This window comes from Carlito syrichta, unplaced genomic scaffold (assembly GCF_000164805.1).
Source record: "Carlito syrichta isolate Samal-C Ts95f unplaced genomic scaffold, Tarsius_syrichta-2.0.1 Scaffold304229, whole genome shotgun sequence".
Lineage (NCBI taxonomy): Eukaryota > Metazoa > Chordata > Mammalia > Primates > Tarsiidae > Carlito > Carlito syrichta.
Genome location: NW_007248325.1, coordinates 336982 through 354948, shown reverse-complemented (window position 1 = coordinate 354948; position 17967 = coordinate 336982). Strand labels below are relative to the sequence as shown.

The 17967-nt window shown below is 41.7% G+C and overlaps 1 protein-coding gene across 1 annotated transcript in view; it reads right to left on the bottom strand.

Moving 5' to 3' along the window:
• The window catches only part of MME (membrane metalloendopeptidase), a 109494-nt gene that overhangs the window by 49449 nt on the left and 42078 nt on the right, over positions 1-17967 (bottom strand). Inside the window, exons 4-9 of the mRNA XM_008059514.2 lie at positions 12366-12527; positions 10978-11058; positions 10782-10877; positions 10547-10665; positions 8586-8651; positions 329-463 (exon numbers count right to left, since the gene is read on the bottom strand). Of these exons, the coding sequence (XP_008057705.1) occupies positions 329-463; positions 8586-8651; positions 10547-10665; positions 10782-10877; positions 10978-11058; positions 12366-12527 (659 nt within the window). The remainder of the gene's footprint in view (positions 1-328; positions 464-8585; positions 8652-10546; positions 10666-10781; positions 10878-10977; positions 11059-12365; positions 12528-17967) is intronic.

Below are 17967 nucleotides of genomic sequence, written 5' to 3'. Positions count from 1 at the left end.
CAGCTTTGCATGTGTTCTGAGTCTCAAGGGCATCTAAGAGCAGTTTTCCTTTAAATGGTAGAATTTTGATGTAATCTACTTATGGTAGGCAATTGTTTCCAGTTTAATGTTTGTCAAATTTAGTGTGTCTTTTAAATGTCGGGGACCCAGTTTACTATAAAATTCTATCGTTTCAAAGTTGTCTTGAAGTCAATGATCTATTACCAACTTATGCATTTTGATCACTTGGTTAAAGAGTTGCACCTATTACTCTCTAAATAAGATAGAAAGGAAAAGGGGGAAAAAAGTAGTTAACATTATTCAGTGTATCAGAAAAAATATGTTTTACATTGGCGATTTCTTTTTCCAATTCCATAACTTTATTCATTTCCAAAGAAATCTGGTTTTCATCAATGGGTAATTTTTCGTCTTCACGAATCAGTTTGGCCACAGAAATCATAAAATCCACATATGCTGAACAAGCCTGCAAGAAATAAATAGCAGTAAATTGTTGGAGAACCTTTTAAATATGTATCATGGTAGTTTAATTTAAAATTTGTTTTCAATTAAGTATTAATTTGGTGATAGACAGAGTATAGTAAAATAAAAATTCTCTCCTAAATACTGAAAGAAATGACTTTCACAGATTCTTAGATGGTCCATGAGTCTTTGAATTAAAGTAGAGCAATAAAGTAAGTGAAAGTACTAAGTAACTTATAACCACTGGTTATGGAGATTTTCTAATTTTCAATTTCCCATCAAGTTATTTTGCCTTCATAAGAATTTAGTTGGCTGGGCGTGGTGGCTCACACCTATAATCCCAGCACTCTGGGAGGTCAAGATGAGAGAACTGCCTGAGCCCGTGGATTCGAGACCAGCCTGGGCAATCTGGCAAGACCTCATCTCTACAATAAATCAAAAAAAGCTGAGCTTGGTGGTGCGTGCCTGTTGTTCCAGTTACTTGGAAGGCTGAGGCGGAAGGACCTGAGCCCAGCAGGTCAAGGCTGCTGTGGCTGTGAGCGTGTCACTGCACTCCAGCCTGGGCAACAGAGTGAGACTCAAAAAAAAAAAAAGAAAAAGAATTTAGTTGTGGCCGGGTATGGTGGCTCATGCCTATAATCCCAGCACTTTGGGAGGCCAAGGCAAGAGGATTGCCTGAGCCTAGGAGTTCAAGACCAGCCTGGGAAACACAGCGAGACCTTGTCTCTACAATAAATCAAAAAATTAGCCAGGTGTGGTGGTGTGCACCCGTAGCCCCAATTACTTTGAAGGTTAAGGCTGAAGGATTGCCTGAGCCCAGCAGACTGAGGCTACAGTACGTGATCATGCCACTGCACTCCAGCTTGGACAGTGGAGTGAGAGTCTGATTCAAAAAAAGAAAAAGGAAAAGAAAAAAATAATAATTCAGTTGCAAAACTCATGTACTATTTTTTCCTACATAATAAATTTATTTACTAAATCTTTTTCTCAGATTTCCTGTACCTATATATGTATACATATATCTCGTAATTATTTTTTCAACTATTCATGAAGAAATGATCACAAATTCATAAGATATAATCAGCACACTTTTATTTTTAGTTTTTATATTTTTAGTTGGAATCTCACTCTATTTCCCAGGCAGGAGTGCCATGGCACACTCATGGCCACCCCAATGTCGACCTGCTTGGGTTCAGGCGAACCTTCCATCTCAGTCTTCCAAGTAGCCGGAACTACATGCGTGGGCTACTACGCCTGGTTAATTTTTGATTTATTGTAGGGATAAGGTCTCACCAAGTTGCCTGGGCTGGTCTCGAACCCGTGGGCTTAGGCAATCCACTTGTGTTGGCCTCACAAAATGTCGGGATTACAGGCTGAGCCACCGAGCCCGGCCATCAGCACACCTTTATCTCTGCCTCTCAGGTCAAACAGTGTTTTTTGTGATTCTGCACTGCATGCTCAGTAGTTTCTCCAGCACACACCCATGGGTCTTAGTTAACATTCCATAACCAGCTTCCATTACTGTGAAATTTCACTACAGGATACCACAGATTTAGATATCAGCTTGCTTCTAAGTACTCACATTCTTTATATTTTATCTTTACATACCTTTGAACTTGCAAAAAGCCAGTTATTAGCTAGTTGTATTGCCAACCTTTTGCAGACTATATAAAATGCCTTATTCAAGTTCAGGGTGGCATGAATACCAGAAATTGAATCTCACTTCTGTTAAGTCTCAACCCATTGATATTTATTAGCCATTATCATCTATCAGAAATTAAAATAAATTACAATCCCACCTCATTTAAAATCTACTCAAAATTCACATTCTTCACATTTACCATTGATAAAGCAGGCAACGATGATCAGAGATAAGTGAGGACTTGTATGCTTCTAAGATTGTTCACAGGGTAAATACAAGTGAAAGTTCTAAAGTGTGATATAAAGTGCTTACTTAACATTTTCACAGTTTCAAGAGTGTTTTATATCCTCACTAATTGACTATGAGTGAAAGGGACACCCTTATATTCATTGTGAGTACAAAGGCACATCTGAATTTATAGTGACTCATTAATCAAATGCAAACTAATAGGGAAGTGAAAATATTTTATCAAGCAAGAACATAAGTAAATGTACAAAGTTATTACCAATTTGAAAGTCCAGAGGTTTACATATTGGCATTCTGTGACCTTTCTTAAATCTAAGTAAACAGTGCCTGAGAGAGAGCATTCTCTCTTTTCATGGATACTCTGCAAGCTGAGACAACCTAGGTAGCATCTCTATTCACGGATCTGCCACTCAATGGAACAAATCATTTTTTGTCTGTGAATCTCCGTTAAAAACCTAATCACTAAGGAACCAGGAATGCAAGATAATTTTATGTATATGCTCACCAACTCCATTATTTTTCTATTAAAAGGTAATCAGAATTTTTGTTTCACTTTGAAGTAAACAAATATGTCTGAGTTCATATCTCATGGGACCAGCTATTCCGAAGTATAAGCATGCAGTGCTCTGAATTAATTGTATTTCAAAGCATATAAATCCATCGGCCTTCAGCAGGGAATTACTACTGACTATAAAGAAGATGGTAATTTGAATTTTTCCCTATCAATCTAACTGGGATTTTTCTTTATATATGGGAAGTTTTTTGTTATTAATAAGGTTAGCAAACAATAACAGGGATCCTCTTGGGCACTCTGTTGACTCTGTAAACTGGCTCTACACCAGTCTCCTGATCTTGCTGATGTATTTAAAGACAATGGAATCGGGGCTCGGTGGCTCAGCCTGTAATTCCGCGCTTTGGGAGGCTGAGGTGAATGGATTGCCTGAGCCCGCGGGTTCGAGACCCACCTGGGCAACTTGGCGAGACCTCGTCTCAACAATAAATCAAAAACTAGCTGGGTGTGGTAGCACGCGCCTGTGGTTCCAGCTACTTGGAAGGCTGAGGTGGAAGGATCGCCGGAGCCCAGCAGGTCAAGGCTGTGGTGGCCAGGAGCGGCCACTGCACTCCAGTCTGGGCAACAGAGTGAGACTCCAACTCAAAAAATAAAAATAAAAATAAAAAAAATAAAGACAATGGAACTCTGGCATTAGGCAAGCACAAGAACTGGGAACAATGCTTCCAGCCTGCTGAACTGGGAACGTTTCACAGTGAACTGAAAGCATTTATTTCACTAGTTTCTGGGATGCTTGCATATTTAATATAGCTACACAGAATACACTACTTCCTGTAACCAGTTCCATTACCTGGTAACTGCTCCAATGTGACTTATTAAAACATGTGTCTAAGCATCTTGATTATCTTTCCCGGCTTACAAATGTATCCAGTGGTTCTCAGAAACTAAGTTTACTGCTGCTGTTAAATCGCTTTTACAAGATGTGATTCTACTTTAAGGTTTTCATTCCTTTCTTATGTACTTCTAGATATGTAACATGTGAAATGATTATAATTGGCACGATTTGAGGCGCAAGCAATCAACACACATTTTATCAATTAAATAGTAGACTGGCCAGGATATTTTTTAAATTGAGATTTTATTTTGTGTGTGTTTGACTGAAAGATCAATTAGCTATGAGGACAGAGTCAACTATCATTTTTATCAGTCATAAGGCAACTTTTTTGAAGCTTTGAGATAGCAAATCAACGATACTTTGATACTTTGGTGAACCCACCAAAACGTCTATGTAAACTTTTCTTTAAAAAAAAAAAAGTAAATCCTGGCACTTACAAAAACAGTTTCAAAGATGATAATTGGCTTTACAGAGTTGGATAGAATCCATATAATAGTAGTTTTGTGAATTTTATAGTCACACAAGGGCCAAGTGCAGTGGCTCAAGCCTGCAATCCCAGCACTTTGGAAGGCCAATGAGGGAGGATTGCTTGAGCCCAGGAGTTTAAGGCCAGTCTGGACGACATAGCAAGACCTCATCTCTACAAAAATAAAAAATAAAAAAGACCAGATGTCATGGCACACACCCGTAGTTACAGCTACATGGGAGACAGCTACATAAGGATTACCTGAGCCCAGAGGTCAAGGCTGCAGTGAGCCATGATTGTGCCACTGCCTGAGCAACAGAGTGAGACTCTGACTTGAATAAATAAATAAACAAATAAACAAACAAACAAATAAATAAATAGGTAAGTAGGTAATAAATAGGTAAATAAACAAGTGTCTATAAGTGAGAAAATCAATGATGGCCAATGATAGAACTGATAGAACAACACTAGGATTTCTTCCAGGTTTATAACTTCTCTTCTGGGTATTATTGTGGTATCCTACCCTTCTCACCATTTCTTTTTCATGAAGCAATAAAACACTATGAAAAAAACATTAGCCGGGCTCGGTGGCTCAGCCTGTAATCCCATGCCTTTGGGAGGCTGAGGTGAGTGGATTACCTGAGCCCGCGGGTTCGAGACACACCTGAGCAGCGAGACCTCATCTCTACAATAAATCAAAAAATCAGCCGGGCGTGGTAGCGCGTGCCTGTAATTCCGGCTACTTGGAAGGCTGAGGCGGAAGGATCGCTGGAGCCCAGAGGTTGAGGCTGCGGTGGCCGGGAGCGGCCACTGCACTCCAGTCTGGGTGACAGAGTGAGACTCCAACTCAAAAAAAAAAAAACAAACATTAAAGGGAGCTAACTTCTTTCAGAGATAGCAGGGTAGTGGAAAAACCGGAATTAATTTTTATTTGCTAGCCAGCTGGGGATGCAGAAGAAACTAAGTGAGGGAATGTGAATGGTAGTGATTGGGAAACAGTGGCAAATGTCATGGGGGAAATAAGGAATAAGCAGATAATTGGAATTTTTTTTTTTAGATTGGAAAATATAGTTTATTTAGAAAGTAAATGAGAGAGAGAAAGAGAAGAGATTCACCTCCTCAAGGTAGGGGAGGGGACCAAAGTTAGGAAACATGGAGGTCATAAGTCAAAGAACCATGTGGCCTGACCTGAATTTAACCAAGTGATGGGCTGGAAATTTTTAATGTAACTACACACATTGTCTTCTCCCCCACCCCCAAAAGAATGGATTTAAAAAGAGGGAGGAGGGTGCAGAAACACCCATTTCTGTGATGACAGGTAAATTTTATTTCATATGCAACTCCCTTCCACTGGGTAGAGGTTGCTTGGAGCTTAGAGCACTGATTTGAGAAGGATTCTGAGGTCTGAGCTCAGCGGGAAGAAGAGCCCTGACCAAATGGCCAGAGTTATGGAAGCGGATGCTGGTGTGTTTGCTGGTGTGATCCAGAGCGCTGGAGGGCATCTCATTTGAGCTGAGAATAACTTCCAGGCTGTAATTTGCTCTTTTATTTGCTCACTTTAAGAACTCTAGTCATATAAAGTACTCTTCTGATGTCATGGAAGAAGCGAGAGGCAGAACAAAAGTTCGAATGCGGCTCCATTACTGTTTTGCTGAGTGTCCCAGGGCAAATTTCTGAGCCTCAGAGTTCTCACCTGTACACTCTATACCTATAATGTATGACTGATTCTGGAATGGATCGCCACTGTATTATTTGACTACAAATATAGTGTTTCCTAGGCCAGTGGATGTAAATTGTGGCAGAGAGTACTCAACGTCTTTGGTATACAAACTCCTTTTCTTTTTAATGCCAGAGTCTTCCTCTTCGCCAACTGAGTTTGAACACATACATGGCCATTCTGCTCAAGGCGACTTTTTCCAGCCTTCTTTATATTTAGCTGTGGCAAAGTTCTAACCAATGGAATTTAGGCAACGTCTGCATCACCCACATAAAAGGAAATCATCCGAGACTTTCCTTCTTTTCTTTTTCCTGTGGCCTGGCATGTGAACCGGCCACTGGTGAACCAACTTTGACCAAACAGACTCACGTCAACACCAGGAAGTTACATTAGAGCAGCAAAATTAGAGAATGCTGGACCCCCAGATATTTCCATGAAGTAAGAGCTTCCTATCTCACCTGGACTGCTTGTCTACTTCTGGAATGGAATGAGAGCTAGAAAGAAATGCCTCTCTTGTTTGAGCTACTGTATTTTGCGGTATCTTTATCGCTACAGCTTAGCCAACACTCGAATAATATATCAACTCAAGTGCCTACAGGAGCCTGGAAGTCAATATACATTAATGAATGATCTAGATGAAGACTGTTCAAACCTGAAGAACAAATGCCCTATCTAAAGGGGCAATCACAACACAACTCTGAAAAACTGCTACCGCATGGGAACGTGAGCCTGGTTTTCAAATTCTAATTGGATTCTCAAGTAAAATCTTCCAATTTTGTAAACTCTTGGCAACTAATTCAAATTTTTATTTTAAAGTTGTAAAAAAAGCCTCCAGATGAAACAGAAATGCTTCCATATCAGATTCAAGTCAAAGATTGCCTGTCCTAGATTGTGAGATAGCACTGAATATAAAATCCACAAATACACCATCATCTTAACAAAAACTTTTTAAAAAAACAAACAAGAAATAATCTTTACCACCTTAAAAGTATACTGACTGCCAGGTACACCTCAATTGCCAGAAATGTTAAAATATGGAAAAAATATGTATTTTAGGATTGGAAAAATCTGATATAAGAACACAATCCTAAATATGAAAAGCATCCCAGTTGATGATGGTGAAAATGTAGACTAATGAGCCAAAATTCCTCAATCACTTTCAAGTCTATAACAGGAAGCATCTGGACAGCTCTTAAAGCCAATAGCTGTACTCTACACAGCAACTAGATTGTACTGAACTCAAATATCCCACACCCATTTGGTTATCTTGCTATTAACTGTGGCCTCTCCTAATATCTTTTTCTTCATTTTAGTCTTGTGTAGTCACTCAAAGAGAAATTTTATGGTGAATTTATTCCATATTATTTAAACTTATTAGGCAAAATAAATGCTAATCATAAACATATTTAGCTAATAATTTCAGCTAAGAAGCAATTTCAGTCATACCACTATACTGTGACTCAAGAGACTTATCAATGATAAACTTTGCCGGGCTCGGTGGTTCAGCCTGTAATCCCAGCACTTTGGGAGGCTGAGGTGAGTGGATTGCCTGAGCCCACGGGTTCGAGATCCACCCAGGCAACTTGGCGAGACCTCATTTCTACAATAAATAAAAAATTAGCCAGGCACGGTAGCACGTGCCTGTAGTTCCAGCTACTTGGAAGGCTGAGGTGGGAGGATCGCCTGAGTCCAGCAGTTCAAGGCTGTGGTGGCCAGGAGCAAGTCAACAGTCTGGGTGACAGAGTGAGACTCCAACTCAAAAAAAAAAAAAGATAAACTTAACTGACTTCTGAGCTACAAAATAATAATGAGGAAAACCTGTGCAAAACCAACACCTTCCTCGCTATGTTGTCCAGGCTGGTCTTGAACTCCTGGATTCAAGGGATCCTCCTGCCTCAGCCTCCCAGAGTGCTGGGATTATAGGCATTAGCTACCAGTTCCCAGAGTGCTGGGATTATAGGCATTAGCATCTGGCCCCCCAGCATCTAATAATATGTAACACTGCTAGCTTTGTCTCCTGTTGTTCCTTAACATCAGTAGGAAGAGAATGTGAACATCAGCTCAAGGGAGGTAAAGTCATGAGACAAAATGAAAGCACTCCAGAACATATAAAACTCCAGAACAATGCCCACTGGCTAGCTGACAAATGGTAGAGTCAGAAGGTAGCTGTGAAGGTTTTTCTGAGTCCAATGCCCCTACCTGCATAATCCTCTGAAAGTCAAATCAGAATTCTGGAAGGCTGTTGCAGAATATGTCTTTCACTGGCCTACTCCCTGGTCCTCATGGGCACCATTCCAAGCTATGATAAATCTGTTCATTTTTTAAATGACCCAGTTTACAGGTACTAGATTAAAGTATTTAAGATAGGTTTTTCAAAATAGATCCTATGATTTAAATACTAAGACTCATGATACAAATTAAAAATTTCAAATTTCCTTATTTTTTAGAATACTGTCATTCATTTTATTGAGAATGTTCATTCTATCAAAGGTAGCTCACTATTATAAGCAATTTTAAGTGTCTGTCCCGAATAAAGTACAGAAGAGGGCTAAGTTTAAATTTGGCTTTAGTCCTTTCCATTATTTATAGGTTTACACCAGATGGTTCTGTAGTTTGATTTTGGTTATTTCTTTTCTTTTCTTTTTTTACCTCTTTATATATTCCAGTGCATTCATAGTAGTCTCTGGAAGGGAGGCCAAGTCGAGGTTGGTCAATCTACAAAAAAAAATACAAAAATGAAAATAAATCATCCAGCTGGTATACAACAGAAAAAATACAAGCATGCCTGCCTATGTATGCACAAGACCCTAGCCTTCTGGTTATAAGAGTAACAATAAGAAACCGAGTAAATGCATAATTAGGAAATGGCTTCCACAATACTTGGAAGTGTTGAACTGATCCGCAGTTAGGCAATCTGGAGGGCTGTGCTGCAGATATTTGAGGAAAACCAAAGAAAATGAACAAAAAATACACTGGGAAGAATTTTTAATGCACAGTGGAAGGTACAGGTGAAAAGAAAATACGTTAGACTCTAGGACTTGGGAGCTCCTAAATTACACATTTTTAAGGCTTCTGGCTTCCTGAGATTCTAATATGATGCCCTGGGGGACAGTCTCATCTCTACCCTTAGTCCCCTAAGGGATGGAGGTGGTGACTTCTCGCTTCTCTCCAAAGCTGCTCTGCCCAGAAAAACTTCAGCAGACCTGACAGGAGCTGCATGTGTCAAAGAAGAACACACATTTTCTGGTGCGTCCGATCCGCCTTCAAAGCCCAAGTGAGAGCTACCTGGAATCCTCGCAGTGGCGTGAGATTGTATCCTAGCAAACCAGGCACTTATAGGTTGAAGTGAGAAACCTCACAGCCATTGAGTGCCGAAGGACGAGTATGGAAAGAGCCAGAAGGTATCCCCAAATGAAGGGCCCTGCTCCTTCTTCAGTCTCCTGACCCTCAAGATGATCATGCAGGATGCTGGCATTTGGCCCATGAAGAGAATTTTGGAAGGGAGAAAAGGAGTCCACTGTAGAGAACCGGGTTCAATTCCTTTCATGATTTTAATGAAAATGACCATAAGGATGTATGCAGTAGTGACACAGATGTGATTCTGTGACTTGCAACCTTTGGTATAATTTCTTTTACAGGAGACCAAATAAAATCTCTATAAAATTTTTATAGAGATATATTTTATACATTCAAAACATATTCATTAATCAACTCTTAAGAGGCACCTAAATAAATGGTTTATATTTTTAAAAAATCAAATAAAGTCATTTAAAAAAATTTTATTTACCTAAATCGAGAAAAAAGTATATTACTCAGCAAGAACCAAAATTGTGTTCAAAATTCCTTTTCTATGTTCTTTGTGAAAGTAATTAGGAATTTTTGGGTTTCAAGACCAGCATTATTTAGATAAACAAATCATGTTCTTTTCATGAAATATACAAAGAAATTTGGTGCTTTTTCTGCATAAGAGGGCCCTGGATTGCCTCTTACCATTAATTTTGAGAAATATCTAAAACAGAGGTAGCGAGCTAGGTGCCATGGCTCATGCCTATAATCCCAGCACTTTGGGAGGCGTAGGCGAGAGGATTGCCTGAGTCCAGGGGTTCGAGACCAGTTTGGGCAACTTGGTGAGACCTCGTCTCTACATTAAACCAAAAAATTAGCTGGGTATAGTGGCTCACACCTGTATTTCCAGCTACTTGGAAGGCTGAGGTGGAAGGATCGCCTGAGCCCAGCAGGTCAAGGCTGTGGTGGCCATGTGTGTGCCACTGCACTCCCGCCTGGGCAACAGAGTCAGACTCCAAATCAACAAACAAACGAACAAAAACCAGAGGTAGTAGAAGTAAGATGTGACTGTCTGAAACAAAGCACTAGGAAAATACTTCAAAAGTGGGACTCCAGGTATCAGGGGCAGAGCATGAATTTATTCCCACCTTGCTTAGTCAAGTCAAATGAAAATAGCATTATTTCTAAATATCCAAAATCAGACGAGATCGGGCACATCAGTTTGGTATGGCTGCAGACATTTCCAAATATCAATAACAATAATGTGCATGTAAGTTTTATACAATTTTATACAATAACTTCAGTTGTCTGCCACACAAACTTACATGAATTATATGGTTCGTAGAGTTCTTATCATCAGTGCCAACAAAAAAATTAATAAGGACTTTTTTCCCATATTTAGAATTCAGTTGTGCAATAGACTTCTCAGCTGTCCAAGAAGCTCCTAAAGCATGAAAAAATATATCTTTAGAAACTTTAGTTCATTAATGACACTATAATATAATAACATAGATTCCATGTGGAAATGATTTTTTTTTAAAAGAAGGAAAACTGTCTTACCATATTTTTGCTCCCAGTTGTCTGTCGCTACTGGCCACCCATAGATATCTGGCAACAGTTTGAGGAGAGGCTCTCCACCCCTACTATCAATAGCAGCTTTTGAAAACAATGAAAAAACAAATTCAATATGAAGTCTAGGCATATTTTGGCACCAATGCGTGCACACGCCTAATGAAATTAAATGAAGAGCACTTACTTTCATTTACACAGGACCTGTACAATGTTTTTGCTTTCTGCACTGCTGCTATATCTTCAGTCTTGGGTGTCTGAAGGACATCTGAAATAGGGCATTTCACAAAATGCATCAACGTAACCGCTCATTTGCAGCTGCAATTAATACTTGCAATGCGAGTTCCCTTAAAAAACAACAACAACAACAAAAAACACCCAACTCCCTTTTCTGGAGATATGTTCAATTCCTCCCCATTCCAGAACCTCCCTTTTCTGGAGATATGTTCAATTCCTCCCCATTCCAGAACCAAACCCCTACCCAGACCAACATTCCTAGCACAGAACTGGGAGTTTCTTTTTTCTTTTTTTTTTTTGAGTTGGAGTCTTACTCTGTCACCCCAGTGCCGACCTGCTGGGCTCCAGCGATTCTTCCGCCTCAGCTTTCCAAGTAGCAGGAACTACAGGCAGGTAGCAGGAACTACGCTACTGCGCCCACCTAATTTTTTACTTATTGTAGAGATGAGGTCTTGCCAAGTTGCCCGGGCTGGTCTTGAACCCACAGGCTCAGACAATCCACTCATCTCGGCCTCCCAAAGAGCTGGGATTACAGGCTGAGCCACTGAGCCTGGCCTAGAACTGGGAATTTCATTAGCCAACTTAAATGAAAGTCTTTCTGACTAGATTATCTTTTCTTATGAATGCTGATGTGTACTGTACTCTGCCATAGATTATAGTCACTTCTTGAAATAGAGATTACAAAGAAAACAAGTAATGGTGCAGAGGAATTTGGAATGTAATATGAATGTCCTCTTGGTGGCTAGAAAATAGTTATCCTTGTGTGATTGTACTGTTCATGCTTCAAATGAATTAAATGAATTGTTCTTCTTGTGTGGATGTTAAAAAATAGCAAAAATTCTTCTTCTACAAAGTAACTTCTAGGAAAGGAGAGAACAGAGGATGGAGGATAGTAAGGATTCCTTTAGACTTTAACTTCCCAGGGAGAGCGTCTTGGCCAATTTAGGATCATATACCTACTCTGGGAAGGCAAATCTTAGTAATGTCTCACAGCAAGTTTAACCTAGGGCTGTAGTAGGGATGCTACAGAGGTCGTTTTTAGTGGCAATCATTTAGTTTTTTTCTTCTGCAAAATGGCATAAAACTGCCATCTCTAGGGATGACACAGCTTTATTCCTTACACATCTACGAGTGGAAGCAGGAATGCTAATGATGCCAACAGATCTATTTCAGTGTTTATTACTACTTTCAGAGTGACTCAGCGGTGGTCCACAAATCCTGGAGGGATTATCAACTTTCCTCTTTTGCAATGTGGCCTGTGATGGCTAACAGTTATATCTTAAAAAGTGAATATATTAAGAGAGAAAACTTTGATGCACAGACACGATCGCCACTAACCTTTCAAAACGACTTCCAGCTCATCTCTTAAAATGTCAAAGTTACTGTAACGGGAACTGGTCTCGGGAATGACGTTGCGTTTCAACCAGCCTCCACAGGCATATTTGTAAAAGTCTGTGCAGGGCTCAGCGGTGGCATCCATGTTCTGGATCAGTCGAGCAGCTGAAACAACCCGAAAAAGGAGTAGATAAGACAACGGGCGTATTTTTTAAAGCAGTTTGGAAGGAGAAAAAAAAGGCATGTTACTCTCCTTTTGATTACATCAACTGGATGGGTACTCACGTTGCTTTCTTGCATAAATGTCAATTCAGGTGGAATACTGAGTACTATGTGTATAGCCCTCATTCCCTTTAGTGTAGTTGGTTTGTTTTATTTTGGAGCTGTCTGGGTCCTCTTACCTTATGTCTCACAGACTTCCCCTCCCCACCCCACCTCACCCCCAAATAACTGTTTCTGACTAGTTCCTATGTCAGAAGAAAAAACAATCTAGGTCAAGTTTGCCTTGGCCTTTCTGGGCCTGGGGTTCACACGTCATTCCATTCCTTTTCTTTCTTTCTTTTCTTTCTCCTTTCTCCTTTCCTTTCCTTTTCTTGTCAGAGTCTCACATTGTGGCCCAGGCTGGAGTGCAGTGGAACAAAGAAGGCAAGACTCTGAAGAAAGCAAGACTCCGAAGCTGACACACCCAGGGGACAAGACTTGCCAGCCCACCGAACCAGCAACACTCTCAGGGCTTGGCTTGCCAGTCCGTTAGAGCCAAAGCCCCGGGGGCCAGGCTTGCCAACTCCCCCCTCCCCCAATCGCACCACTCACGGCTTGGTTTGCCAGGGCATCAGAGCTGACACTTCCGGGGCTAGGTTTACCATCCCCTTATGACCCAGACCCGCTCTGGGGCTTGACTGGCCAACCCATTGAACGGACACTCTTTTAGGCCAGGCTGACCTGAAAAATCTGCATCGCTGTGACTTTTTGTTGTCGTTGATGTTGTTTGTTTTGTTTGTTTGCTTTTGGGTTTTTTTGAGTTGGAGTCTCACTCTGTCACCCAGGCTGGAGGGCAGTGGCACTCACCTGGCCACTGCAGCCTTGACCTGCTGGGCTCAGGTGATCCTTCCGCCTCAGCCTTCCAAGTAGCTGGAACTACAGGCACACGCCACCATGACCGGCTAATTTTTTGATTTATTGTAGAGAGGAGATCTCACCCAGTGGCCCAGGCTGGTCTTGAACCTGTGAGTTCAGGCGATCCTCTCACCTCGGCCTCCCAATGTGCTGGGATTATAGGCGTGAGCCACCGCGCCTGGCTGCTGTGACTTTTGAACATCTCTGAGACTCCAAAGGATAGGGGATCGTTAATGGATTTCTTTCACTTAGGATCCAAATTGATTTCTTTCACTAAGGATCGAAAGACTCAGTTAATTTTTTTTTTTTTTTTGAGTTGAAGTCTCATTCTGTCACCCAGGCTGGAGTGCAGTGGCTCACAGCCACCACAGCCTCGACCTGCTGGACTCAGGAGATCCTTTCACCTCAGCCTTCCAAGTAGCTGGAACTACAGGCGCATGCCACCACACCCGGCTAATTTTTTGATTTATTGTAGAGACGAGATCTCACCAGTTGCCCAGGCTGGTCTCAAAGCCCTGAACTCAGGCAATTCTCTCACCTTGGCCTCCCAAAGTGCAGGGATTACAGGTTTGAGGAAGACTCACTTATTATTCCTTGGACCTTGCTTACAAAATTTTTGCAATTCAAATTTGGCATCCATTTGCATTTGTTTATGTAGAGTTTGTCATTATAAAATTGGCTATAAGCTTATTAGTTTTTCTTTGGTCCACTCTTTTATCTTTGAACTATGATGAAAATGCAAATGAACCAACACCGAGTATTCATAATGTGCAAACCAACATCAACTCCTGCTAGGTGCTGCAAGGGATAGAAAGATGTATCAAATGTGAACTATTACCACCAAAGAGGAGAATTGGGCCCAATGCCCATGTCTACACCCAGAACCTACTTTGTCTCATACAAGCTGATCTGTTTTGTGATGAAAACAAAAGCGCCATTGAGAATGCATCAGCACCAAGAGAATATAAGCTCTCACACGGACTTTTGAAAATACTTCACTTTGTGAATTAATTAATTAATCGCAAACTTCACACGAGTGCTGAAGTTGATAAATCTGCTTTCCAGCAGAGCCTCAAGCCCCTACTTCTAACCACCATTTGGGTACCTTTACTTGACACCCAACTGGGGTCCCAGTTCTTTAAGCAAAACTCTCGGGGCTGCCTCCAAACCAATCCTCTCTTTACTTGTATGCTTTAGCATAGAGCACCGCTGTTATTACAGCCTCTCCGGCTTGGAGCTTGGGTAAAATTGTATTTTTCCCTCCAGCCTGGCTTACTGGGAATTCCTCTGTCTCTTTTCTACACCTCTCATGATGATGGGTGTCAGCCTTTGTTCTCCTGGAAGTCACCTGTCTATTCATCTTGATAGTCCTGTCTCCATCCATTCATTCATACTTACTGTGCTTCCTTCACAGATTAAACTTCCAAAGACCCTTTGACACTGGCCACAACCTTGCTCAAAAATGCCACTGGTTTGACATTTTCCAGGTCAAACTACATATTCTTTAACTTGACCTCTAAACCTTTACCAGACTAATCAAGGACTCTCCTTTCTTCTCTTCTCCTCTAGCTGTTATTATGCAAACTCTTTCTTCCAACCAGATGGGCCTCCTCGATGTGCTACAAGCATTCCTTGTGTTTTCCTAGTCCTGTGGTTTCACCTCAGGCCCCCTTTCCCCCCACAGTCCTTTAACCCCTCCTTCTTTCTTCCCAAATTCTATCCATCACTCAACGTTCAGCTCATGCCCCATCTCTTTCCTGATGCTTCTATGACTCCAAACGTAAAGAAACGGTTCTTTCTGAACTCCTGAGAACTCACTGCCTCCCTCGATCCTCAATGTTTAGATGAGGTTACTTTGGGTTTTTCTTTCTTTCTGTATTTTAATTTTTTTTCCGAGTTGGGAGTCTCACTCTGTCACCCAGTGGCACGATCATGGCTCACCGCAGCCTTGAATTCGTGAGCTCAAGTGATCCTCTTGCCTCAGCCTTCTGAGTAGCTAGGACTACAGGTGTGTGCCATCATTCCCAGGTAATTTTTTATAGAGATGAGTTCTTGCTATGTTGCCCAGGCTGGTCTCGAACTCCTGGGCTCAACTGATCCTCCCACCTCCACCTCCCAAAGTGCTGGGTTTATAGGCATAAGCCACCACGCCTGGCCTACTTTGAGCTGTTAGTTGAGTATACCTACTCTGTCTACCTAACCATTCTGTTGATGGACTGGACTCTAAAGGGAGTGAACTGGAAACTGGGAAGGATGGACTGGACTCTGAAGGGAGTGAATTGGAAACTGACCTAACCTCTGGGAGCAGGAGAGGGGAGCATATAGGAGGAAGGGATAAAAAGACACACAGGGCCGGGTTCGGTGGCTCAGCCTGTAATCCCAGCACTTTGGGAGGCCGAGGTGAGTGGATTGCCTGAGCCTGCGGGTCGAGACCTGCTGGGGCAACTTGGCAAGAACTCATCTCTACAATAAATAAAAAATTAGCCGGGTGTGGTAGCGTGCACCTGTAGTTCCAGCTACTCGGAAGGCTGAGGTGGAAGGGTCGCCAGAGCCCAGCAGGTCGAGGCTGCGGTGGCCGGGAGCGGCCACTGCCCTCCAGTCTGGGCAACAGAGTGAGACTCCAACTCAAAAAAAAAAAAAGACACAGATGATTCAGTCACACATAAACATAATCGCACCCTTATTACTTAGGCACCAGGTGATGGGGATACAAAGAGATTAATGACATCAACAGAATGGTTAGGTAGACTGACCTCATCTCTATTTTATATATATATATATATATATATGTATTTAAATTAGCCGGGCGTGGTGGCACGTGCCTGTAGTCCCAGTTACTTGGGAGGCTGAGGCAGAAGCATCACCTGAGCCCAGGTGGTCGAGGCTGCATTGAGTCATGATTGTGCCGCTATACTCCAGCCTGGCAACAAAATGAGACCCTGACTCAAAACCAAACAAACCAACAAAAAAGCCATTTCAACGTATCCTTTCCTTTTGCATTCATAATAAAATCCAGATTCCTTGGCAAACTCTAATATGCCTAATGAAGCTTCTCTCCTGCTACTTTCTTGCATGAGCCAGTGAGCCATCTGCCCCATTTAAACGCATGTATTCACTTTCTGCTGTGAGACACCTTACAGTTTTCTGCTTCTATCACTCTGACCATGTCAACTTCTACTAATGATACCCATTTGTATTATTTCACATATTGAAATTTCAGGTCTTTTCAAAGAAAGCCCTGTTCAAATCCTCCTTCTTTATAAAAGACTGTCCTTGCAAAAGCCAGTATCAGCTTCCACCATATTCATTTTTGGCATGCAAAGCCCACCCCCATCTGTGACTTTGTGTAAGAAGGGAATGCATTTTGTAGAGATCTCACAGAGCCTAACACTGTGCTCTATCAAGACTCATCAGTGAAAACTCTCACTTTAAAACCTCAGGTAAAGATTGCAAAAACAGTCTTTAAAAAGGTAGAGAGAGAAGTAATTCCCTTAAACTTTGAAGGAAATAAAGATATGATGACAGCGGAAAGTGAAAATAAAGATCCTAAATTCATAGAGGATTGTCATGTAAAATGAAAAACTTGAAAACTGGAGCCTGAAAGAAGTGCTAACTACAGACACTCTAAGAACACATTTAGCAATTTGATGTAACTCTTGTCTCTTAAAAGTATTTTAAAAATCTAAACTGAATATTGTAAAGACTACCGCCCCTTGGGAAACACTTCTATTTTCTTCATCTCTCTGGGGTAATGGAAAGCTTCTGTCATAACACCACAGAGCAATAAACTCCAATCAGGAGAGAAGTGAACAAGAAATGAACAAGTCAAATGAACAAGGAGCAGCCAGGCATGGTGGCTCATGTTTGTAATCCCAGGACTTTGGGCGGGCGAGGTGGAAGGATCCTTTGAAGCCAGGAGTTTAAGAGTAGTCTGAGCAACACAGTGAGACTCCAACTGTACAAAAAATAATTTTTTAAAAATGAGCTTGAGCCTGGCTTGGTGGCTCAGCCTGTAATCCCATGCTTTTGAGAGGCTGAGGTGAGTGGATTGCCTGAGCCCGCAGGTTCGAGACCCGCCTGGGCAATTTGGCGAGACCTCATCTCTACAATAAATCAAAAATTAGCCGGGCGTGGTAGCGTGCCTGTAGTTCCAGCCACTTGGAAGGCTGAGGCAGAAGGATCGACGGAGCCCAGCAGGTCAAGGCTGCGGTGGCTGGGAGCGGCCACTGCACTCCAGTCTGAGTGACAGAGTGAGACTCCAACTCAAAAAAAAAAAAAAAGAGCTTGACCAGGTGCAGTGGCTCATGCCTATAATCCCAGTACATTGGGAGGCTGAGTTGAGAGGATTGCCTGGGCTCACGGGTTCGAGACCAGCCTGGGCAACTTGGCGAGCCCTCATCTCTACAATAAATCAAACAACAACAGCAACAAAAATTTACCTGGGAGTGGTGGTGCATGCCTGTAGTTCCAGCTACTTGGAAGGCTGAGG